Source organism: Vulpes lagopus, chromosome 9 (assembly GCF_018345385.1).
Source record: "Vulpes lagopus strain Blue_001 chromosome 9, ASM1834538v1, whole genome shotgun sequence".
Taxonomy (NCBI): Eukaryota; Metazoa; Chordata; class Mammalia; order Carnivora; family Canidae; genus Vulpes; species Vulpes lagopus.
Window position 1 is genome coordinate 61,066,721 of NC_054832.1, and position 26,951 is coordinate 61,093,671.

At 39.1% G+C, this 26,951-nt stretch overlaps 1 protein-coding gene across 7 annotated transcripts in view; it reads left to right on the plus strand.

Annotated features, from left to right (window-relative positions):
- Positions 1 to 26,951, plus strand: part of NCOA2 (nuclear receptor coactivator 2) — a 296,902-nt gene that overhangs the window by 226,357 nt on the left and 43,594 nt on the right. For all 7 annotated transcript variants that reach the window (XM_041768982.1, XM_041768981.1, XM_041768987.1 and 4 more), the window contains 7 exons: positions 5,854 to 5,957; positions 9,785 to 9,962; positions 13,123 to 13,311; positions 16,453 to 16,554; positions 16,854 to 16,997; positions 20,777 to 20,924; positions 22,629 to 23,898. In XM_041768982.1, the coding sequence (XP_041624916.1) occupies positions 5,854 to 5,957; positions 9,785 to 9,962; positions 13,123 to 13,311; positions 16,453 to 16,554; positions 16,854 to 16,997; positions 20,777 to 20,924; positions 22,629 to 23,898 (2,135 nt within the window). The remainder of the gene's footprint in view (positions 1 to 5,853; positions 5,958 to 9,784; positions 9,963 to 13,122; positions 13,312 to 16,452; positions 16,555 to 16,853; positions 16,998 to 20,776; positions 20,925 to 22,628; positions 23,899 to 26,951) is intronic.

The window sequence follows — 26,951 nt, forward strand, 5'->3', positions numbered from 1 at the left end:
TTATGTCTGTAGATACCAGTGATAAAGAGCAATTTAATCCAGTTGCTTCAAAAAAAAAAAAAAATACCTGCATTTTAAAATCACTTACCTTTCTAGAGATCAAATGCTTCCCTATTCACTTTTCCTTTTAAGAGAAAACATGAACAATAATTACTTGTAAAGAAAGGCATATGGAATATAATATTAATGATTTTCCCCCAGTTTGTGGTATGACTCATCTTAATACAGTCCCTGAAGAGATGGGGTTTTGTTCTTTGCTTTGAAACTGGAAATCTAATTAATTGGTATTGGATTTCTGGAGTGCAGGCAAATGGAGGAAGGAACCGGATGGGATTGCTCTCGGAGCAGCCACCCAGGAGGGAAGGGACACTCAGAGAAGGATTACAGAGGCATCTCTGGGCAGTCTCTCATCAGGATTTTGCATTTGTAAAACTGTGCTATGAAAAAGATCATAGCTGTTTTATGATATTTTTCTCTTTTAGGGGAGTGAGGAAAAAGGGGATCGAGTTATTATTTTCATTGTTATTCTCTTGGGTCGTATTCTTTATCTAAAAAAGAATAACTTTAATGCCGAAAGTGCAGCTGAAAGAAACAGAAGTCACGGCATGAAGGAGAAATCTTTTTGTAGGCTTTGAAAATTAAATTTTATCATCTCTTTTTCTGATTTAAGAGTTCCATCTATAATAATGAGATTTCATAAGGTTTTAACCATATGAAACTCCGGGACATCTTTCTGCTCTTGGATTTACTGAAGGATATTTTTGTAACAGTATATTTTTGTGGTTAATGGATGCAAAATATAGAAAAGTAAATATAATTTGTGACCGCTGAGAAAACTGCCTAATTTAAAAATATTAAATAGTGTGTTTTAGTATAGTAATGCTGTACTTACAGAGGTATAAATATATCTAAGGATTTAAGCTTATTTATATCTGGCCCTTAAAAATAGCATACTAATTACTGAAAGTCTCCATCAGGATACCAGTATATGTCCAGTTATCGTAATAATGTATCTCTCACTGGAGTCCTTTCCTTCCTCCTATTTAATTTCAGGGCTCAGCTGAACATTGAACAGAAGTAGTAATTACCTCATGGAAAGGACCCCAAAACATAAATTCAACAGCCAGTTTAATTTAGATTTCAATTACATTGTAAAGCCGTACTTCTGAGTGTTTTCTATCATTTCATATTATTGATTTTATTCTCTTTAATATTGAGAAATGAAAGCACGAACTCAATACAGGATTGAATACTAGATGACAAATCAGTTGGAAATGCATATAATACAAACATTTAGTGAGGACAGGAGTGAAAAACTCTAAATTCTTTACCCTTTGTCCCTTACATATTTATTCTATAAATAGTGAAAATTTCCCAGGCTCTTAGTTATGTGAATAGTATTGTGTAAATATTGCAACATTCTCTTGCAGATAATCGATAGATTCATTTAGAGTTTTCTTTCAAAGCACACATTCTACTAATATAATTTCAATTTCGATCTTGTGAAATTTGTATTGTTTTCATTTTTAGTCAGGGATTCCTAGAATTCCAGCTTAGACAAAATTTTGCCAATGTTTCTTAGCCTTTGCATTAGTTTTCAGAGGCCAAGCTGACATTTCCTCGGGGCCAGATGCCACATGTCCATTCCCGCTGGTTTCCTTCTTAGATTCTTGCTTTTGCCATCCACTTGCTTATCCTGCCGAGACCTACTCAGTTAAAACGTACTGAAATATTTTCAGCTACGTCCAACGATTTTTATCTCTTCTTTGAACTTAAAGTTAGTTCCTTGCAATTATCCCTAAATTGCTCTCATTTAGTTCGATTGTAATTGTTTTGCCCTCCCAGCTAGATTTAATCTCTCAGCTGACAAGGATTATTCACTCCACTTGCAACACAGATAGACTGCTGAACAGATCCATTGGTACTGGTTGATTTCCTCCTGGTGGCCACTCACTCTCTGTGACTTCCTGTTAGCTGCTTTTCTCCTTTGAAAGATTTATCAGTTGAATATGATAAAGAGGGGGGAAATGGCATGTCTGACCAATACAAATAATTTTTCAAGATGATAATTATTTTTATCCAAACACACGTTTTGCCAGATCTAAATTATCTCCTACTTTAAATTTGGGGCCCTTATCCTAAATTTCATCTGATCTGTAGATTTTTAGAATAAAATGCAATGTAGTTATGATCCTCATTCTACATATTTTCTGATAAGAATTCAAAATTCAGTGTCTGAGCATGTTGCTAGAATATTTAGGACACCCCAGCATGAAAGTTTATCAGTGTTTAAGGACCTGCAAGATTGGGTTTTCGTACGTTGTTTTTTAAAGTCCACAAAATATTAATGGATGAATTTAGGGACATTTGGGTCTTCAGAAGGATGATCAGGCCCTCAAAATGTAAACATCTCACAAGGTATATTGCTTGTCTTTAGAAGGCTTGGAAACTGATTATCACAGACGAACTAGGGGTGGTGGAAGGGGAGGAGGGTGGGGGGTGGGAGTGAATGGGTGACGGGCACTGAGGGGGGCACTTGACGGGATGAGCACTGGGTGTTATTCTGTATGTTGGTAAATTGAACACCAATAAAAAATAAATTTATTTTTAAAAAATCTGAACGATTTTTTTGTATTATGTATTTATTATGCCCTAAAACTGGCATTATCATAGACCCCACCAAAACCAGGAATTTCTGACTGTTGTGGTAGCAGAGTCTCCTATGTCACATAGCCTGCTGTCTTCTAGCAGTCAGCAGTAGTACAGAATTGCCTGTGAATTGTAGCTTGTGCCTCATGTCTCACTTTCCCCCAACATAAATCTGAATTAATCAATTCATTCTTTAAAAGAACAAAGCCACCAGTTTCAACAGTGGAAGAATAAGAGAACTGGAGACCCAAGAGAATGTTAGATGCCCTGAAACTTACTGAGGAAGGCAAGACAAGATGATTTGTTTTATTTTCTCAGGAAACCTCTTCCCTGTATTTCTGCCCCCGCCTACCTGTCCCATTCCTCCCCCTGCACCCTGGAGGGCTGTTAGGCCTAAAGGAGGAACTCTGTTCTTTTTCCACCTACACCCACCTCTCCTTACCTCCTACACATCTGGGAATAAGTGCCTGAGGTCAGGATCTAGTCTGTCAGCCACTGAATACTTAGTGAAAACCCGTTCTGAAATACGGGACAGTGTCCATTACGGATACAGACACAGTGCCCCCTTCATGAAACTTCCCTTCTGATGGGGATCATGTACCATTTCCTGGACTGTGATTCTCACTGCGGAGAGTGGGGAGGACAGCATACTTTCCCAGGAAGATGTATCAGAATGTCATGCAAAGAAGGCCTTTTTAGTCTTCAAATTCTGATAGATCCTCTCTAGGGAGGTTGTCTGCTCATGTACACCATTCCAATTTGAGAATGACTGCTGCTGCCAAAAGATGTTCCTGAGGGGAGCATGATGCTCCTGCAAAGAGTCAGGAGGCAGAGCAAAGGCTGCAAATTACTCTTTCTGCAGGCTGTTAGCACATTGCTCTCACACTGTCCCAACACCAAAGACAAGAAATGAATTAGAATACAGTAGGACTACATAAATATATAATGTCTATTTTATGAGTTTTAAGATTTAGTATTAATGAAACTCAGGATCCTTAGACCTGAAGCCTGCTGGTATCTCCACAGAAGCGGGCTGCTAAATTAGATGAAGCAGCAGGTGACAGGGTCAGTCCTGTTCCTGGACTGGTGGGTAGGAAGGGGAGTGGAAACTGAGGAGAAATCTGCAGCTTTACAGAGTGAACCAGCAAAGAAAAAACAGTATATGCCCAGTGTGTATTTACTTAGGATATGTTTAGTGGTGAAAAAGATTCTAGAAAAATGGGGTGGACTGGGGGGAGGGAGGTCATCTGCCGTAATTGTCTGGAGAGCCTGAGGTACTTCCTACCCCATTGAGGCTGAGGAATTGGGCTGACACCAAGCCTGCAGGTAGAGCCAAGAGGTAAAGTACTTAACAATCAAGAGCTAGGGAAGACAGAAGAAAACAAAAGGAAGACTGAGAGATCCTCACATTATTTTTTGAGTTTATAAAGGCTACCAGATAAGTCCTCTCCCCACCCCCCACCCCCACTCATTCTCTCATTTTAAAATAAATGATGGGGAGGGGGAGGGGCAGAGAGAGAGAGAATCTCAAGCAGACTTTGAGCTGAGCGAGCAGCCCAGCATGAAGTCAGACTCGATCTCACAACCTGAGAACACAGCCCAAGCTAAAATCAAGAGTCAGATGCCCAGCCAACTGAACCACCCAGGCGCCCCAAGTCCTGCCTCTCTTAATAAGTGGTCACAATTATTTAGATCTAAGGAGGTGAACCAGGAATATAGTAATTGGAAAAGCAGACACAGTCTGCTTATGATAAACTCTGTGAAGAAGTTACTACATTTGGGACTCAGGAAGAACTAACAAAATATGCTAGCAGTAAGTTACATTTGTAAACTATTTCATAGTTTTTAGAAGATGTTTTATATATCATCCCATTTACTCCTGTCAGAATCCATGATGTACAGAAGGCAGGTACTAAAGCCTTAAAAAGTTGGAATGACTTCCCCTGACTCATACTTCTAAGTGGCTGAACTTAGACTTGAATTCACACAGTTCATCTTCTCCATTGCACTGATAAATATCCGTGTGGAAGCACTTCATCCTGGCAGTGGCAAGATTTGGAGAACCTGAATGATTCCTAGTTATGTTCTAGGTTCTCAGGTACCACTTAAGCTTTTCAGATTTTAAGAATACCCTATAAAATCTTTCCTACCAAAAAAAAAAAAAAAAAAAAAAAGAAAGAAGCAACTGCAGTGAAATTTACCAAAGTCATGAAAGCAGGTTGATCCTGAGTACTAAATCAATTTACAGTTTTCTTTATTTGCATTTAATTACAGTGATAACATGCAGTGCAAATAAGGATATAATTTATTCAGGTACAAATAATTGGCACATTGTTTTTGTGTTGTTTTCTAGCAAGCTGACGATATGTACCTGTTATGCTTTAAACTTTTTTTGGTGTTCTGGATATAACGACTTTGCATACATATTGATAACTGCGCATCTATTTGTTCTCTGAGAATTAATCATGATGGATGGAGTGTTTTCCCAGGCCCTCCAGGCCTGAATGCTGCCTCGCTTGTTGTAATCCGGGAGCAGGTGTTGTGCATCTCTGGACTAGATAAAAGGGCAGCCATTGAACTCCTTTGGGTGCCTGATAGGGTGCCTCTTCTGTCTGCCTTAAATCGTTAAGCACCTTCTACAAGATAGGGATCACATCTTTCAGGCTATAGATGCGAGTGTGACACAAGGTGGAGCAGTACAAGAGTCCATAAGGCAGTTGTTAGAGCTTGTCACATGGGGGCAGCCATAGGAGGTTGGGACTCCTTTTTATTTCCTTCTCCAGATATGTACAAATATATCTCTAATCAGAGATATGGTACTGAATTCTGAATGACAGACCTCTTGTTATCCTAGTTTGGGGAGTCTCCTGAGTAGAGACTAATTGTGCCATAGCATATAGCAGTTTTGTAATCTAGAAAAAAAAAATGCTTGTCGGGGACTAGCACGAAACCACTAAAGTCATTTTATCAACTGCCTGAAAAGGAGATCTGAGCCACAGGTTCTGGAGGTGAAAAGTTAATGTTCTGGTTGCTGCTTCCAGCAAGTGTCTCCCATCCAATGGCAGTGAGAATGTGTTCTAACTCTTTTATAGCCCCCGTCTGATTCCACTGGAGATTTTAAGAATCATCACAATAAAAATGTTTCTGTGTCACTCTGTCCTTGAAAAAGCGCTGCCATTTAATTCACACTTATGTTTGTTGCAGAGAAAGCAGCCGCCGCCAACATAGATGAAGTGCAGAAGTCAGATGTGTCATCTACAGGGCAGGGTGTCATCGACAAGGATGCCCTGGGGCCTATGATGCTTGAGGTACCATACCCTCATTTTGGTTATGTACCTTGCACTGTTGTTGGTCTTCACATTGTTATGGTTAATTTTCAGGTGAATGTAATTTAAGGACCGTCTACACTTAATTTTTACTCTTAAGGCTTGAAGTACTGCTGACCTCTGGTGCTCACTAATATGCATTCATCTAGCTCCTGATTTCAGCATATATACATTTCAAAGTATCAATAGATAATTACATGAACCAGATTACCAGACAGCATTCATTTTGGAAAGCCATGTTCACAAGTCCTATTAAATTCCATGTTATAATTTTCATTTGAAATGTTCTCCCAATTTTTAGGTTTTATATGTGCCATATCCATATGCCTATATAGGCAGGTTAAAATTCAAGGACCAGATGGAGGTTTATGCTTTTTATTTATGCTGCTTCAAACTAGTTTATCTCACAAAGATGAAAACTGAAATAACAGGCAGAACTGTTAAGCATCACAAGTGTAGTGGTTACTCCCTGTTCTTTATTAACTCTGGGAAGTTTTATCACCAGACTACTGTTTAGAATTTGTGAAGTCTAGCTTTCCCTATTTTATTAACTAGTACAGTATTAAACACCAAGTGCTTTGCTGTACCTATTCCAAAATTAAAATTAAAGATGTAGGCTATGGGAAGATGAGGGGGAAAAATGTTGGTGAATATATAACAAGAAGCAGAGGAGCCCTGAGACATAAATTATGTCAGTTCTCAGGATAATTTACTCTGCTGATGATACGATGAGATTGAAAAGCACTGCATGGCTGGAAGCTGGGCAGCATTGCCATGTAGAATCACTTTTATCTTGTGGTAATAGCTGCACGTATATGAGAAATTAGGATTTTTAAAGCAAAGATAACCAGCGGTTACCCCTTTTTTTCAGTTGGTGCATGTGATTATTTTTATTTTTAGAAAATCTCATTTTGTGAAAATTTATCAGACACTTGGAAGGTGAAGGAGGCACACAGAAAAAATTAAAAATCATCTGACCCAATCTTTGTATTTAGAAATAACAGAATTTCTGGAGATGGACCTACTAGTCAAAAGACTCTAAATGACCCTGTGTTGTCCTTTGCTTATTTCTCTTAAGTCAGTAGCTTGACAGTATCCAAGTACAATTTTCAGGGAAAAAGCAAAGACACATTTAACCTGATTTTCCAGAGTCAATAAGGAAAGCTAGAGTGCTACTTCCTGCTTAGTTCTTAGAAGCAGATAAGAAAACTCAAACAAGGTAGACTATTTAGAATTAGATGAAAGAGATATGTTCTTGTGAAAATTTTTTGAATTATAAACAAAATTGATTTGAAAATTATGATAATCTAGATTATTAGGAAATTCCCAGGTATCTGCATCAGTTCCTTATATGGGGGAAGATTACCGTAGGGTGCAATCTGAAAGTCCTATAATCAGAAATCCTGAAAAAATTTGTGAGGCTTCTAAAAAGAAATATTTGGAGTAACCACAAGACTGTGATCTAAGCCCTCTGAGAACAAGTTCATTGATTATAAAAATCAGATCGCAGAATATCAGTGGGCCTTCTCTCATAAAATCAAACCAACGTTTTTACTGTTTCAAAATAGTCTTCTGAGAATTCTGCGTATTCAGATTTGAGCGAGTACTTATGTGGCAGGACTTTAGTGTTAAACATGTTAGAGAGCTAATGCTTGAATCTAGTGACTTTAAGGTTTGAATTTAGTCTTTATTCCTGTTTGTGTGGAATAATTTAAATAGGGAAAACTTGTTCTCGTTGAGCTGTTCCTAGGCATAGATGCACACTCATGCTTACATCATAGCATAGTGGTTGCTAGGCAACAAAACCAAATGTCAGCTTTTTTCATCAGCGTATCATAGTGTGCTTTAAAAAAACACAGTCTTATAAGATGAAACACTTTCACCTTTCAGTCATAACTTTGCTACAAATCAATCTTTCAATTGTAGTACAAAGTAGTGGGAAGCTCTTTGCATTTTGAAAAGGGAACTATAGGTAATATACTTATGAAAATCCCTGGGAATGTATATCTAAAGCACTTAGTTTGAAAGGACTCGTGGCACATAACCAGTCAACTGACTTACCTCCTTTCTCCCTTCACAAAGATACACTCGCACGCACTTACACAAGGTTTTCAGGGGTTGATGTCAACCTAGTATGGAAGTCCATTTCCATACAGTCTTGCTTTGCCCTGCTTATTGTTTATACCATTGGTAAAACGTGACAAAATATTTAAGAAAAACTTAAAACTGAATGGTGTTATTTTTTTTTTAAGAGCTTTTTACTGATGCCTTATGGTCATTTCTAATTTAAGAGAGCACTTAGTTTTGTGATGGAAATAGAATTAAAGATGGAATATATGCAAAGAAAGCTCACAAAACAGGAGCCTGTTAAACAATAACCCAAGGAAAAGCAAACTATGCCCCATCCATATATGTTGTTCTATCAACATGTACATGTAACATTCTTCTTAAAGATAGTAGCAAATCCATAGCATGGGGAAACCCAATGGCATAAACTGGGTAGACCAGGTGGCCTTGTTTCCAGGTTTTCCTGATCAACATCAAGCCTTTCCTAGTTCTGATCACTCACCTAGGCCATAAACCAGGATTCTGACAAACACGGATCAAAAAGGGAAAGGAAGAATCACTAAGAGAAACTCCCTGTACTCTCAACTTTTACATCACCACGGTGAACGTGATAGGATCAGATCGGGGTAAATGTTGAAGTAGAACATCCTGCTGCAGAATAATCATAAGCATGAGCTTTTGAGTCTGGGTCCCCCTGGATTCAGAGTCTAGCTCTGCCCCTGACTGAGTTCCAAAAGCTTATGCAAATCACTTCACCTCTTTAAGCTTCAATTTCTTCCTTCTCTGTTAATTGGAGAAGATAAAATATAACTTTCAGAATTGTAAATTTTCAGATGACACAGTATGTTTAAGGCACAGTAAACATGCTCATAGTTATTGTCATTATCTTTATTCCCTGACATGATCCTGGAGTCTTTCTGTCCTTCCCTAATCTAGATTGGAATGACAGCAACGAGGAGTGAGGCCAAGCCACATTGCTGGCAAAACGCTATCCAGGTGGTTAGGGACCTGCATCATGATGACCCAGAGAACAAACAATATAGGAGGGCACGACTATTTAACTTTCCAGTTCTCACTATCAAAAAACAAGGCCTCAAGTCCCCTTCCAGTTTTAAGACAGTGCTGGTCACGTCTCAGCCTGCGATCCCCATTGCCATATGAGAAAGATACTTCCCAGACCCCTTCCCCAAACAATAAAGGATTGACGTTTGAGAACACCAGCACTTCTTTCCTTTTAAACTCTGGCAGCTTTCAGGGTAGCAAAGCTTGGGGTTTGTTGTTTGTTTTGTTTTTTGTCCTTGAACTGGAGGAAAATTATCAGTGACCCTCTCCTCCCCTTGTATTACCTGAGAAACTTTACAACATAGTTACTTTGTATTGGGTTGGGAACATAAACATTCTTGGCAAGGTGGAATCCATCAATATAATTTGGAAAATACAGATAAATGCCTGTACTTAGTTGGCAGTAGTCATCTGATAAAATAACAGAGTAAGTGTTTGTCATTTAGTTTGCAACCAAGAAACCCTGATCTTGGCCCTCTCCCACTTACTAAGATGGAATAGTTGCACCGTAAGGAAATGTGCCCATTGTTCCCCAAAATTAGTAGAAGAGCGGCGACAGAGCACTCTCTCTTCTGTCCACGTGTAGGTGACACATCTCCCTCACAGGGGCCATCCCTCCATACCCACTGTGTGCCATTTTCGGTTGCGCCCTTCCTCATAGTTTGTGCCTCTTCCCTTAGGCCCTAGATGGGTTCTTCTTCGTGGTGAACCTGGAAGGCAACGTTGTGTTCGTTTCAGAGAATGTGACCCAATACCTAAGATACAACCAAGAGGAGCTGATGAACAAAAGCGTGTATGGCATCCTGCACGTTGGGGACCACACGGAATTCGTCAAAAACCTGCTGCCAAAGTCCATAGGTAAACGATGGTCTGCCGGATGCCTCGGCTGCCCCCCATGCCTGCCTGTTCTTGGTCGGAAGGGGTCACAGAGGACTGGCTATAGGGGATAGGAGTAACTAGGTAGTTCTTTAGAGACACTTTTATGAAGTATTCAAAGTCATGGAGAAGAGGCCATCTGCAGACAGTGATCTTGAAGGAATGATCAGGGTTGGGTTGTTTTTTTTTTTAATTTATTTATGATAGTCACAGAGAGAGAGAGAGAGAGAGGCAGAGACACAGGCAGAGGGAGAAGCAGGCTCCATGCACCGGGAGCCCGACGTGGGATTCGATCCCGGGTCTCCAGGATCGCGCCCTGGGCCAAAGGCAGGCGCCAAACCGCTGCGCCACCCAGGGATCCCCGGTTTTTTTTTTTTAAAGATTTTATTTATTCATTCATGAGAGACACAGAGAGGCAGAAACATAGAGGAAGAAGCAGGTTCCCTGCAGGGAGCCTGATGTGGGACTTGATTCCAGGATCCCTCAATCATGCCCTGAGCCGAAGGCAGACACTCAACCACTGAGCCACACAGGTGTCCCGGAATGATCATTTTGATCCTATATTTAAAGTACGTGAAGATAATTCAGAGAGATAGTATCCTGTGGCAGCTGCCTTCCTGGGCCTTGTGTCGTTGTTGGAGCAGTGCCAGCTCACTCAGTTTTGTACTTTTTCTCTCTGACCCTAAGAAGTAGGAGGTCATGATAAGTTTGAGATTTAACTTCCCAAAAACCCCCAAAATTTTGAGTCCTACTTATGAAGAGAGTATGCATGTGGGTGCATAGGGAGTTCTAAAAATGTTAGGGAACGAGTAGCATTTAGAGGTTCAGTTGCTCTCAGCCTAGGAGCCCTGAATGGGCTCTTTTATTTCCCAGGCCCTTGGGTGGCTCTGTGGGTGTCGCCATCAGACACTGCCTCCTTACCCACTCTCCCTGTTCTCACATTCCTGACTTCATCTCGTTTTGAAGATGCTGTCCAAAGGTGTACGTGATTATCGAGGGCCATATTTTAAAGTGGGCGGTTCACAGTGTACACCCACCTTAGTCGCTGCCCTAGACTGTGGCCGTTCCCACTTACTAAGTGGTTCCTTTTTTAATATTCTCACTTAGACTGATGACGCTAAGAACATCTTCACAGATAAAAGGAAGTGCATATTTTAGTACAGAATAAGGTCAAGTCCTGAGTTAGCAAGTATTTCTGTTCTTTTTTATCAAATGGTTTGAATTAGTTGGTCTTATTGTTACCACAGTAAATAGAAGGCCCTTTTATGGTTAGCTTTGCCTTGATAGACTAACCCTTTGTTCAAAGGGACTGCAACAGTAATACAAAACATGAATACTCATGTGAGATTCTTTTATTATATTCTCTAGTAAATGAACAAGAAAATGGGATTTCTTATTTCAAGTAACTAATATTTCAAATCTCTTCACTAATTTTATGACTTCCTCAAAGGACCTATACTTATTAATTCACTATTATTAATTCAGTTGTCTAAAGAGCTCTTTTCCTTACTTTATGTCATACTTTTTCTATATTTTAAAATTACTTATTAACCTAAGTTAATAAGAACTCTTTTTTTCTTTCTTCTTTAATTTCTTGGTGTAGTAGCCATTATGTAAATCAGCTTTTAAGAATACTGATGGTGGAATAAACTTCCCAAATGTCTGCACAGACATATAAAGCTAGCTGTGGTTCCTTCTGTAATTCTAAAACAGTTTCTTACAGTTAACTTGATGTTTCCTTTTTTCTTTCTGGGCTGTGTTTTTGTCTTTCTTCCTTTGCAACCCAGTGGCTATGGGTTTATTAGCATTGCATTCACCAGAACACTGAGGTGCCCTTTTAAGTGTTTTCCAACTAGTGAGTTTTGAGAATATGTTTGCTTATCACTGGCCCTTTTTTTGATCCCCTCTTTCATTGTCCTACTGGTTGTAATATTTTTTAGATAAAACATAAAGAACAGTAAAGAAAAGACAACCAAAATGAGGGTTAGGTTTGGTTCTGATTCCAGCTCTTTCAGTAGCCGAATATCTTTCTCATCAGTTTTCTCATCTGTAGAATGAGAAAGTTGATCTGGTGATCTGTAAACACCCTTCAATTCTCAAAATCAGTCATTCTTTCATTTCTCTTGGTTTCTCTAACACATCCCCCCCCCAAAAAAAAAGTGTCTTTCTTCCATGTCATTATCTTTCTTGAGCTAATACATACATTTCTAAGTATTGACTAAAGTAGAAGACATGTAAAGTAGTCTTTCACTTGATAAGAAAGAAGTGACATTAGCAGTGCATCCACAAGGATTTTTTAGTCTTGTTTTTCAAGATTTTATTTGTTTATTCATGAAAGAGGCAGAAACATAGGCAGAGGGAGAAGCAAGCTCCCTGCAGGGAGCCCGATGTGGGACTCAATCCTGGGACTCCAGGATTACACCCTGAGCCAAAGGCAGACACTCAACCACTGAGCCACCCAGGTGTCCCTAGGATTTTTTAATCTTACGGAGAAATTGTACACGAAACAAAAGAAAAAGCTACAATAGAGTAATTCAGCAACAGCCAAGTTAAAGATACACACTAAAATTTCTACAAAAGAACAATCTGTAAGAGGAGGCAGTGTGGGGATCTCAGCCTTAGAGCAGGGTACTTTTGGGTGAGAGAAATAGAGGCAGCTGGACACCTGAGACAAAGTAGCAGGAACGCAGGTGTGCTAGTGGGGATGGCTGGGGAGGCTCGTGCTGGCAGACACAAGAGATCTGGTTAGATGGGTACGATGAGGCTGGCTACTGAGATGCCATTTATCAGTTCAGATGGCCTTCATATCTCTAACTTAATGCATGCTGCAGTTGGTGCCAGTTAGAGATTTTTAGGCAGGGGGCAACACTTCTGAAGCTGGAATACAAGTAGGTTGAACCAAATTTCCAAGAAACCAGAGTAAGGAAAACCCAAACATGAAGAAGAACTGTGTTCTAGTAATAAATAAGCAAGGCCTGAACTTGAAGGAGTCAGAATGAAGAGTAAGAAGTATGAAAATTTTTTGGAAAATCCCAAGCATTTTCTGAAATTGTTAAAACACTTGCTTCGTTTTGTTAATTTGGTAGCAGCGAGTCCAAGGTTAGTTCCTTTATAATTGTCAGATTGCTTTTGCCTCGTTCAGTGAATGGGGGATCCTGGTCTGGCGAACCTCCTAGACGGAATAGCCATACCTTCAATTGTCGGATGCTGGTAAAACCATTACCTGACTCGGAAGAGGAAGGTCATGATAACCAGGAAGCACATCAGAAATATGAAACTATGCAGTGCTTTGCTGTCTCTCAACCAAAGTCCATCAAAGAAGAAGGAGAAGGTAGGGCCAAATCTGTGGGATATTTTATATATCTGCGTATTTATTCTTGCACTGCTTTTTTCATACTTTATTATCTAAAATGAGTGGCCACACAAAACTTTAGAAGTAGTTTCTTCATTCTTTTTTTCTTTTTTTAAGATTTTATTTATTTATTCATGAGAGACATAGAGAGAGGCAGAGACACAGGCAGAGGGAGAAGCAGGCTCCATGCAGAGAGCCTGATGTGGAACTTGATCCCAGGTCTCCAGGATCTCACCCTGGGCTGAAGGTGGCGCTAAACCACTGAGCCACGGGGCTTCCCAGTTTCTTCATTCTTTTTAACCCACTTAATTTTTTTGATAAATTCAATTTTTAAGTCACTATCTATAGAATATTCTGCATCGATGGTAGAATTATGTATCATCAATGTCTGTTGCAGTCTCCACTGGCTGCACGTGGCTGCTTGAACACTTGAAATTTCAATAATGCAACTAGGGGATCAAATTTTCTATTTTATTAGGTTTACATTTACATAGCCATATATGACGAGTGGCTACCCTACTAAAGCTCTGTCAGTGGTTAAGCTTTCCAGGGATCCTAGGCTCTTCCAAATGTCCACTGCAAGCTACTGGTCTTAGACCTAGAAAAATGTGCAAGTACAAACAATATTTCTCATATACTTTTCAGGAGTTAATGGATTCCATATAGTTTATCCATGGATTGCAGGGTCCAGAATATGGTGTAATAGAATGATACTTAAGAGAGAATGGAGATGGGAGTGTGGAATGGAGAGGATTTTAAACTCTTAAGTTCTTAGGCCCTCCCCCTTAATGAGATGCTGATGTAGCATCCGCTCCTATGCTCTCCAAGCGAGCCATTCCATGCTGCTGTCACTCTCTCGTACGAGGCAGTGCATGCAGAATGCATGCATAGCAGAGGAGAGAGGGCAGAGGAGCACTGGTGAATGGAAGCCTCATGGGTTTTATCATCAGACAAACCAGCTCTTAATTCAGCCACTTACCAACTCTGTGGCTTTGTGCAAGTTTTTTTGACCTCTCTGAGTGTCAGTTTACTCTCTTACCAAGTGATGTCAACAATACCAGTATCACAATGTAGTAAGCATCAAGTCAATATGCCTGAACCATGATTGGCATTAAATACTCCAGAATGGGGCGGGGGGGGGGGGGGGGGCGATACTCCAGAATATCACTGACTTACAATGGTTTGACTTACTTTTTTTTGATGTGCAAAAGCCATACACAGTCAGTGAATACCATACGTCAAGGTTTTGCATCCGGATCTTTTCCCAGGCTAGCCATAAGCCTATAATAATACTCTCTCAGGATGCTGGGCAGCAGACAGTGAGCCACAGCTCCCAGTCAGCCATGCGATCACAAGGACAAACAGCCAGTTCGCTTAAAACCGTTCTGTACCCATGCATCCATCCTGTTGTTAACTCTCAGTATAGTATTTAATAAATTACATGAGATGGCCAACACTTTATTAAACATAGGCTTTATGTAGACTAGTGCGTTTGAGCACATTTAAGGTAGGTTAGGCTAAGTTATGATGTTTGGTAGGTTAGATGCATTAAATGCATTTTCAACTTACGGTATTTTCATCTTAAAATGGATTTATCAGGATATAACCCCAGTGTGAGTTGAGGAAGATCTGTAGTTAATTTAAATATATATATATTTAATTATATATATTATATATGTATTTAATTATGTATATTCTATATATACACACATATATGTAATTTGTAATTAAAGTTCACTGAAAAGTAATAGAGTTCTCATAGATGTCATAATTTTTCAAAATTAAGTTTTTATATAAGTATGCAATGTTGAGGGATTTTTTTTTTTCTTTTTATGTAACAGACTGAGTACTGCTAATTCACCTATCTAGGAAACTGTTCTAAAGTGGTATAAAAAAGAGACTTGATTTTGTGCTGTATATTTAAACACTTTTGTACATTTAAAGTCTGGTTCTAGATGTTAATACAGTATGGCATGAGAGTAGGGTTTCTGAGCCATGGTATACTCAGGTTCGAATCCTGGCTTCACCAGTTTTGTATGGTGTTGGGCAGCTTACTTAAACTTGATGTTTTGATTTTCTCCTGTGGTGAATGGAGATAACACTAGTACCTGCCTGGTAGAGTTGTCACAAGGAATAATTGAATTGGTAGCCTCTAAAGCAGCTAAAAAGATGTCTATCCATAATAAGTGCTCAGAAATTTAGCTTTTATTATGTTGAGAGTAAGGATTACATTTATATTCGGGGTACATTACTGGATATATTTAAAGAAATTCTTCCCAGATTTAAAGATGAATAATCATAAATCAGTGACATAAGATAGGAAAATGATTTTTTAACCTTTTTCCCAGCATTTTTGAAATTGAAAGAGCTACACAACGTGCTCTGCATGTTACAAAGATAAATAAAACATTTCCCTGTTCTCTATGAGGGGAACACGGATGAATAAAACAATTGAAGTGGTAAGAAATAAATGCTTAGCATTGGCTATATGAGAAACTAGCCAAGGCTGAGCTTCTAAACTGTAATGCAGCTGCTCTGGCACATGCTACACTTTCCAGGATTTGTTCTCTAAATTCCAATCTAGACTCAGTTTATATTCTTTGTTTTAAATTGCATATTGCCATCCTAGGAGTAGTTACATGGTTGGGTAGAAGGTGTATCTAGTTTTCCTGTATGTGGCAAACCAAAAACTCAAGAAACAAACCTTGACAAAGCAGAGTATCAGATTTTAGTTTTCCTCATTTGGGTACTTAATGTTGAATTAGGCTGGTTGTTACTATCAGCTGGTGAATAAGAAGGGATTACGTGCTCTTCCATCGATCACTAAGGAGGTAGTTTCAGATTATTAAGCTAGTATGGTGGGTCTACCCTCACAGCATGTGTTGTGTGGCTTCAGCAGTGCATCTGACCTGCCCCAGCTCATACCACAGAAGACCTACCCTGTTTCCCCAACTGCTCCCCACTCAGGTGGGGAGAGAATGAAGCCAGTGAGAAGCAGATACAGAGTGTTTTGTCATTCCCTCCCTCATTGATATACAAGGTCGTGTTGTCATAAATACATTTGAGTTTGTTTGAATCACTGCAAAAACCTAATATAACCATAAACGTATGTGATTAAAGATTTGCAGTCCTGCTTGATTTGCGTGGCAAGAAGAGTTCCCATGAAGGAAAGACCAGTTCTTCCCTCCTCAGAAAGTTTTACTACTCGCCAAGATCTCCAAGGTAAATTTTCTTTCCATAGAAGACTGAAGAAATCATTTGAGACTCTCTCCATATTTGTAATGCAAGGACTCCATTCAGAAGACTAGGAAGAAGCTGGGAATAGTGACTGGTACTGGGGCAGAAGTGTCGAGGAGATGCAGGAGAGAGAGGGAAGGACATTTATTTTTACTGTCTACCCTTTTGGCCCATGTACTTGCACTACCTATTCTAAATAAATAAATTTTTATCTTTTAAAATGTTAATCATTGCCATAAATAATAGATCAGTATGTAGGTGTAATGCTTGCTGTTATTTAATAGGCAAGATCACTTCACTGGATACTAGCACCATGAGGGCAGCCATGAAACCAGGCTGGGAGGACCTGGTGAGAAGGTGCATTCAGAAGTTCCATGCACAGCACGAAGGGGAATCTGTGTCCTATGCTAAGAGGCATCATCATGAAGGTAAGCATCTCTACGTGGTATTTCTCTTGAAGTTGATTTTGCTATGTTACTGCTTCTACTGGGAGCTTTCTCTGAAACAGTGATACTGAAGTTCACCTCAGGAAGCTTGGACCTGTTGACTTTTTTGTGTTCATACATATTTGCATCATCTGGCCCAGAAAATGTTGCCATCTAAAGGAAAATTTAATGGAATCTGAAAGACAGAAGAATGAGATAAATAGGAGATAATTTCATAAAAATAGGAGAAAGGAAAGGGAAAGAGGTCATTTTCTCTGATTGTAAGGCTTCTATCTCTCTCTCTCTCTCTTTCTATATATATATATATATATACATATATATATATATATGACTACATAATAAGGTACTATTTCATATCAAAAGAAATCTCTGAATCATAAGGAAAATCTGGAAATAAGAATGAAATGAAATTTGTGAGAGCAGCTGAATTCCTGATAGAAGTAACAATGGGATCCCAAGCCCTCCTTCCAGATCATGACCACTGAAGACTGCCCCTCTGTTTCTAGAAGGCCAAAAGAAATGAAGTGATTTGTCTGAGGTCACAGGAAAGCTAGACTGACAGCTAATAAGACAGCTAGAAAAAAAAAAAAAAAAAAAAAGACAGCTAGAACTAAACCCAAGACTTCAAAGTCCTATGTCAGTAATAATAGCAGCCCTTACCGAGCACCTGGTCTGACATGTTCCTTCTTTCCAGTGTCTTGACCCTCAACATTCCTGGGAGGTAAGCATTAGGACTCAAGCTATAGATGGGGAGGCAGAAGCTGGTGAAATGACTGGCTTGTGAGTGTTCAGTTATTAATTGTCCACACTGGAGTTTAATTGGAGGCACATCCTGGCCATCACTCTGCTGTGCTGCTCCCAGAGTTCTTCACACAAAATCACATTTCCTCAAGTGCGTTCTGGTTTTTTGTTATATTGGTGAGGACAAAGCACTTATTAAGAACTCAGTGGAGGAGGGAGACTTCTCCTGGTCTTTCAGTCCTCCTTTCAAGGACGCTGTATGTCCTGGCAGGGAGCACTGGGTTAGGAAGCCTGGGTTCACCAGGAAGGGACCATGATGCCCATGATGGATGGGGGCAGCAGGGTGTGCCTTGTAACTCGGCTTGGCAAATTGTCCGCATTTTGGCAGAAAAAAAGCCCTAACTCCTCGTCGAAAACAGAGTTCTAGTGTGTCATCTTCCATTTAATGTGCATCTGTGACCTTAGCATTTTACCAGTAATGTTTGTATACTTAAACTCTGTGCTTTGGGCAGCCCTGGTGGCTCAGCGGTTTAGCGCCACCTTCAGTCCGGGGCATGATCCTGGAGACCTGGGATCGAGTCCCACGTCGGGCTCCCTGCATGGAGCCCGCTTCTCCCTCTGCCTGTGTCTCTGCCTCTCTATCTCTGTGTCTCTCATGAATAAATAAATAAAATCTTTAAAAATAAAATAAAATAAAAATAAACTCTGTGCTTTAAGATCACTTATGAAAAAGTACATACCATAGTAAGTGACCCCTCTCCCCATCTCATTTTTTTCTCATCATATCTTTTTCATCTTATTTATCCATCTTAGAAATAAGTACATAATCCAGCAATTTGTGCCTTTCAGCATTTTTCTCTAAGTTGGAAAGAATAAGGAAGTAAAGATTCTATATTTGGCAGAAATCAGTGTTTAACCTACTATTTCACTAGATCTGGCTTAAAATTTAAAAAATAGTAATGATGGGGCACCTGAGTAGCTCAGTTGGCTAAGCCTTCCGACTCTTGTTTTGGCTCAGGTCATGGTCTCAGCATCATGGAATCAAGCCCCTAGTTCAGCAAGGAGTCTACTTCTCCCTCTCCATCCCTTTCCCCCTGCTCTCATGCTCTCTTGTTCAAATAAATAAATATTGTTTTAAAAGATAGTAAGAAATAAATAATAAGTAAAATTTTAAAATCACCATGAGCAAACACATTCAATGTCCTTGAGTCCTGAGTAGCAATGACCTACACTCAATTCTGTGGTTTCCTGATTCCTTACAAAAGGGTTTACAGAAATGTACCAGGCAGCATGGTAGGCTTCCGCAGGTGGGACCCACTGAAAAGAAACTACAAAATGTAGAAATACACTACATCCAAATGTGTGAAGTAGATAAGATCGAAGGTAATCAATCACATTGAATAAAAATCTAAAAGTTTATGTTTTAATGGAAGAGCTTCCTAAGTGAATTCAGGTGCATGCACAAACATATCTACTTAAGTAGAGATGTAGACCAAAGAGAAAATCTTAAGTGATTACAGATGAAATTCCAAAATTTTAAGCTATTGAAAATAGGAATCCCATTATAAATATTGTATTTATTCTGCCTTACAGGAACCTACTCATTGTGCAGAAAGCAAGATATACATACATACAGTAATTCATTGCTAGTACTACCACTTCAGAGTAACTTCATGCAACAGTTGATGGCAGAAATACCTAAATTATGCACGTAACTGAAACTGCAGAGGGGATTTCATCAGGGAAATTGCTCAAAGTAAAATTTTACCAAGAAAACTCCAGATCCATATTATGTGTCAGTGACTCCCTCTCTCACTAACTCACTTGTGACAATTTTGTGAAATCATGAATATGCTCGGTCTGGCTGTTCTTGGAACTAGCTATTCAACCCACAAAATTTGTGTAGAAGATTATGTGATAAAAACATGGTAGTCGGGCAGCCCCAGTGACGCAGCGGTTTAGCGCTGCCTTCAGCCCAGGGTGTGATCCTGGGGACTCAGGATCGAGTCCCACATCGGGCTCCCTGCATGGAGCCTGCTTCTCCCTCTGCCTGTGCCTCCCCCCCCCCCCCCGCCCTCTGTGTCTCTATGAATAAATAAATAAAATCTTTAAAAAAAAAAAACATGGTAGTCTTCTTAAAATGGTTTAAGAGGGTAACCAAATTACATGGCTACTTTTTTTCTGAATCAAATGTTCTTTTTTTAAAGAAATATTCTTTTTTGATAGGCAGTATTTGACAACTTCAAAATATAGTTGTTTTAAAAAGATAAATCTGAAGTTTTAAGAGAAATTACATTAACCCAGTTGGTATATGTTATATGTTCTTCTGTTGTCTCACAAATGGAAACAACCAGATTCTTTATTCAGAAATTAAACTAATTCCCCTTTTATTGTTTCAGTTGCCTATTTAGCCCTTTTGTCCTCTGAAAAGATTTTTCTGACTGTTTATCTTTACTTCCTGTTGTCCTATCCACAGAAATAATACTTCTTACATACTGAGAAATAGAATGGGGATAGTATTATGAGATGATGAGGAGTAATAACTTTAGGAGGAATATTCAGAGAATATATTTAATATCCTAAATTTTTAATATAATATTTTTGTTAGTTTAAAAGAAACTTAAAGGCAAATTATACACTTTAAAGGTATCATGTTTATGCATTATATTGTTTTCTGATATTTTGAACAAATCATTGAAAACTAGTTTTGAGTCCATAAATGATTTACACTCTTTTTTGCATTAGTACTGAAGATTTTAAAAAGAACATAGTTTGAGGGTCCAAGCCTTATTTTAAAAACAAAACAGTACATTGAACTTATTAGCTTTTTGAGTAAAAAATAAATGTGCTTTTAAAATGTTAAAATGCTTCAGTATCATGAAATAGTACTTAGACTCTTGTTAACATGCCCATAAGAAAATATGAAACTTAATGAAGTTTATTACTATGTCTTATCCCACCCCCACTCTTTGATCTTTTTTTTTTCTAAACATGCATTCTGTTTCCTTGCTTGCCTACAGTGCTGAGACAAGGATTGGCGTTCAGTCAAATCTATCGTTTTTCCTTGTCCGATGGCACTCTTGTTGCTGCACAAACGAAGAGCAAACTCATCCGTTCTCAGACTACTAATGAACCTCAGCTTGTAATATCGTTACATATGCTTCACAGGTAATCCTAGTTATAAGAAATCACTTTTCCTTCCCCAAGTCAAGAGGAAATGGTACAAAAGCAACAGATCACCCTAGAGCTTTCCAGCCTTGTTAGACATTTCTGCTTATCAGCCCCAGGCATGTAAAATATAAAATTAAGTTGCTATTAACTTTTGGCTAAAAGACAATTTATGATACTAGCAAAGTAGGGCTATACTTCGGATTTTTGTCTTAATGCTAGTGAATTTTAAACCCAGCTGGAAGAACACAGGCTAGCACTCACTTGGCTCAGACATGACCACCTATATCAGAGAAGGGAAAATTGATCAGTTCCCAGGGAGACATGTGTGATTCAGAACTATTGAAGCCACTAGCATGATTTCTGCTTCTGTGTGCTGAAATCTAAAACTTTCAAATATATATACTTAGAGGGAATATTTTAGATTTTTTTTTCCTCAGGTTTAAATTAACTTCTTGACATAAGCCTTTAAATTGAAAGGTAATAAAGATTTCCATAAAAAACGAAAGTGCAGAAAATTAAATGTTGACTTTAAAATAAATGTCATAAACTATATTGTTTTAGAGCACAAATTTAGGAAAATGATTACGTTTCAAGTTATATATAAGTATTTATGTATGTGCTATATAAAACTTTATGAGGTACTATCAGAAGATACATAAAGTTGCACTGGTTAAAGAGTCGCCTTTTATTACATTTCTTGATTATGTACTTTCTTATTTAGGGATTAAAAAAAAAAATCAGGCAGCCCTGTTTGCCAACTGTTAATAAATCTGACCTCAAACCGAAACAATTTGAAAGTGATTACAGATGTGCCAAATTTCACCCCCACCCCCACCCCACCCCCCAGTGAAAGCTGATGTTTGACAATTTGTGAAACCTGTTTTGTTTGGATTTGTGAACACATGTGGTAACTCACTAGTGACTGCCAAGGCTGTAAATTAAAGCTCATAGGGTTTGGGAAATCACCTAGCCCAGAAAACCTGCTTTTAGTCACTAGAAAGGAGTGGATTGGAGTTGTCTAGGCGTTGGAGAATAAGATCACAGACCAAGATCACTCTGTAGTTCTGTTTCTTGTTGTCTGTTTTGGAGGCTCTTGCTTTGACTTGCAAGGGGATCTGTTAGACAAGGTGATCTAATTCTAAATACTTTTGGTAACTTTATCAGCTCTAGAACTTGTAGCCTTTCTAATAGTTAGAGGTGAGTTTCCCCCTCTCCCCCCGTATTGAGCCAAGTAGTATACCTCAGAGCTCTCTGGCCTTACAGACGTGTCTATTGTTAGGAATTGTAATCTGGCAAATAATTGAAGACGGCTCTACTTGTTTGGGTCATTCCTTTAAGAGGTAGTACAAGTTCTCAGTTATTCCTGATAATATGTCATGTAATGAGAAAGGAGATATTATGTAATTGGAACCTCTCTAATGTCTTGTCTAGTTACTACGGTGTCAGTACAGTAGTAGTTGAATTTAAAGATACCCCCTCTGTAAAACCGCAGACATCTTAATGAGTTGACTGAAAAACATCACTCTTGATCGAAAATTATGCATGTTCGGTCTTGTCCATAATTGCAGATTGTTTCATCAGAGTATTATCTGTCCTTTAAAAATAGTCTGTTCTTTTAAAGAAAAGAGGCCATCTCATTTTTTAAATTAATAACAACTTGCTAAATGTTTTTCCTTCTATATTTCTTTCCTCGTTATACAGAGAGCAGAATGTGTGTGTAATGAATCCGGATCTGACTGGACAAGCGATGGGGAAGCCATTGAACCCAATTAGCTCTAGCAGCCCTGCCCATCAGGCCATGTGCAGTGGGAACCCAGGTCAGGACATGACCCTCAGTAGCAATATAAATTTTCCCATCAATGGCCCAAAGGAACAAATGGGCATGCCCATGGGCAGGTTTGGTGGTTCTGGGGGAATGAACCATGTGTCGAGCATGCAAGCAACCACTCCTCAGGGTAGTAACTATGCACTCAAAATGAACAGTCCCTCACAGAGCAGCCCTGGCATGAATCCAGGACAGCCCAACTCCATGCTTTCGCCACGGCATCGCATGAGCCCGGGAGTGGCTGGAAGCCCTCGGATCCCGCCCAGTCAGTTTTCCCCTGCAGGAAGCTTGCATTCCCCTGTGGGCGTTTGCAGCAGCACAGGAAATAGCCATAGCTACACCAACAGTTCCCTCAACGCACTTCAGGCCCTCAGTGAGGGGCATGGGGTCTCCCTGGGGTCGTCGTTGGCTTCACCAGACCTAAAAATGGGCAACTTGCAAAACTCCCCCGTTAATATGAATCCTCCCCCACTCAGCAAGATGGGAAGCTTAGACTCCAAAGACTGTTTTGGACTTTATGGGGAGCCATCTGAAGGTACAACCGGTCCAGCAGAGAGCAGCTGCCATCCTGGAGAGCAGAAGGAAACAAATGATTCCAACATGCCCCCGGCTGTGAGCAGTGAGAGAGCTGATGGACAGAACCGACTGCATGACAGCAAAGGACAGACCAAACTCCTCCAGCTGTTGACCACCAAATCTGACCAGATGGAGCCTTCGCCCCTGTCCAGCTCTCTTTCGGACGCCAACAAGGACTCCACGGCTGGCTTGCCCGGCTCTGGGTCCACGCACGGGACCTCGCTCAAGGAGAAGCATAAGATTTTGCACAGACTCTTGCAGGACAGCAGTTCCCCTGTGGACTTGGCTAAGTTAACGGCAGAAGCCACAGGCAAGGAGCTGAGCCAGGAGGCGAACAGCACAGCTCCCGGCTCAGAAGTGACAATTAAACAAGAGCCGGTGAGCCCCAAGAAGAAAGAGAATGCACTACTCCGCTACCTACTGGATAAAGATGATACTAAAGATATTGGTTTACCAGAAATAACCCCCAAACTTGAGCGACTGGACAGTAAGACAGACCCTGCCAGTAACACAAAATTAATAGCTATGAAAACTGAGAAGGAGGAGATGAGCTTTGAGCCTAGTGACCAGGTACGTTTTGTTACATGTCCTCTCAAGTATACGAATCTATATCCATCAAGGATTTTCATGGGGGCATTTTGAGGCCTTGGGTGTTGTTCTTACTGGGAAACACCTAATTCTCACTGAAGCTATCTGTTTCAAACACTCCTGTCTAGCAACAAGTGACATTGTCATAAACCCAGGGTAGGCTGACCTTTCTTATTTTTTATTTTTTTTTGTACAGGACCAAGTGATAAGTATCTTAGGCTTTACAGACCATACAGTCTGTGCCACAGCTATTTGGCTCTGCTGCTATAGTGCAAAACCAACCATAGACCTTATACAAACAGATGAGATTGCTGTGTTCGATAAAACTTTACCTACAGAAACTGATATTTGGATTTTATACAGTTTTCATGTGTTACAAAATACTCTTCTTTTGATTCTTTTTTCAATTATTAAAAAATGTAAATCCATTCTTAGCTCAGAGGCCATAGGAAAACAGGTGGTGGGCAGGATTTAGCCCACAGGCCAGCTGTATAGTTTGCTGACCCTGTTAATAGAAGATGCCTAAATTGGAGATAATCACGTCCTTGATACTGGCTTTGTCAGGACAGACTTAATTAAATTATTTCCCATTTACCTTTCTCTCTTTTTAATATCAGAGTTTGGTTTCCAAACTAATGAAGATCATCGTACCTCTCTTTATTGTCAACTGATACTTCTGGTTAATGTTAAATTATTTTATTTTTTGAAAGAGTTACTTTTGACATAATAGTTTGGCATAAGATGTCTCATGGGGACTCGGTGACAGGCTGGATTAATGATCCAAGACTTCACCCTGCATTATCAACTCTCTAATCCCTGGGAATAACCCTGTACTTTAAATCTTTTAAGTCATGATTGGTTAACAAATGAAGAAGCTACATAGGCCTTTCTACTTAAAATGGTTTAATAATTTGTCTTGAAATTTGTTTTGCAAGTGGATAGTTTATGTTCACTGTCTTGGGGGACTAGGTGTGGATGGGGAGAGAAGAAAACAGTACTCTCTTACTATAATCTTGAACTCTGCTGAGTCAGCAGAGGCTGGCCCAGGGGCAGGTCTAGGATTGAAAGCTGGAATCAGGAGAGCTGAGGCTGTATATGCCCTTATAGCTGGGCTCCATCCACAGCTCTAAGCACTTAGCTTCCTTTATTTCACTTTGATGTCTTGGCAGCTGCTACATTCCTAAAGACAGATAGGATTTTTTAAAACTTTTGTGCCCTTCGGAAGGGAAGCATCCTAATTATATAATCATCTTTGATAATTAATCCTGGAACTTAGATGTTAGTGCAAGGTTCGATAATACAGCTATTCTGTAATGCTGTAAAATCAGTAAATGGGGAAAACTCAGTTTCAACAGAAAGTTAATAGCAATACGTTGGATTAAGTGTAGTCTGAAACCAGATTGACAACTGTAAATGTTTTAATCTTTTGAAGTTTTACTAGATTAGAATATGCAGAGCTAGTGGCAGTTCAGAGTGGCAGGCACAGATACAGTATCTGTGCCTGCCTGTGTCAGGTCTCCCTAACACATGTTAGAGGGCAAGATGGTGACTCATGTGAGCCACCTTAGCTAAGTGGCTGGCCCCTCCCTCCATACACAGAATTTATTTCTATCCTAGGCCTGTGGCCCTAGGGACTTAGAGGGCCAGGGAAGGGGGACACTGTTGGCATTTCTATATTTAATGTCTGATTACGCTAACTTCAGACAAGAAATTGACCCAAAACAAAGAATTTTTTTTTAAGTCCTTGAGTCACTTGCTGTTTCTAATTGTTGTTTAGCAGAAACATTTTTCTAATCAAAATCTTCTCACCTAGAGAACGTAATCAGCACAAATCTATTATTTTGGGTAGACCAAAAAGTAATGTGTATACACACACACACTATTTTTTTTTCTTAATGAAACCAGTCCCTGGTCTCATCCTCCATTCACTCCCATTTAAAAATAAAACTCCACCAAAAAACACTGCTTCAGAGCAAATTTAACATTGAAAACATTGCAACTTGAAAAGAAAAGTTACCACAGGAAGTATGCATTACCTAAATTTAGATCAAAGTTAGAATGACTTATTTGAAGGAAAAAACAGTGATTCTTTTCCCTCCTGCTCTCCCTTCACTATTCCCAAAACAGATTAATTGTATCTCCTTTGAACTGCTGTACCAGTTTGTTAAAGTTTTTCTTTCATTTCAAGGGAATACAAGTTTTTTATTTAATAAGATAAATGGTTAGAGGCCTGAATTACACACTTAACTGTCTTGTTATTTTGACTCAGAAAAGAGCCATTAACCAAGCGTGTGTTTAGCCTACCTATAACTTATTAAGGACAGGAAGTACTTCGATGGCGCTATTATACCTAAAATAGCGTTCCTTACTGGGTAGAGTATTTAAATAACATTTTTTTATATGGCATTTCGTCACCAACAGGAAGCAATGTCAGAAAAATTTCCAATATGTTTACCGACTTTTAAGTCACATACTTATTTACCCAGTGGAGTATGTTGATAGTCTTAAATTCTTTCTGATGCTACCAGGCCACTTATAATGAGGGCTTAGAACTAGTCTACAAGGAACGTCTTGTAGACGTTTCTCCACTAGAAAGGAAAGCCATATTTTAAACTGGTAATGTCCTGAAAATTTCCCTCCAAATGTGGTAGAATTGTATTACCATCTTTTAACAATTTTACCATTTTAAAAATAATTCTATGTTAGGCAAATGTGGTAAAATTACACTTTTTATTTAAATTTTTGAAAAGATGTTTTATAACTTATTAAAATACTTATGTTATTAAAATGCATGTACTCTTTATATTTCCTTCAGAGGACCAGTTGATTTGACACATGAAAAATTCATAAAACCAGAAAAATGAAAAATTAAAGAAATCAAGTCCAATTTTCATTTTGTAGAACTTTTATAAAAATCTTTCTGACTCATTTTCTGCCTGAAATAGTTTAAACTAACTATTCAAATTGATGTGGCTAATTTGAGCATTCGAATAGATGCCTAAGCAAAACTTTGAAGAATCTTGGCAAAGCATTTT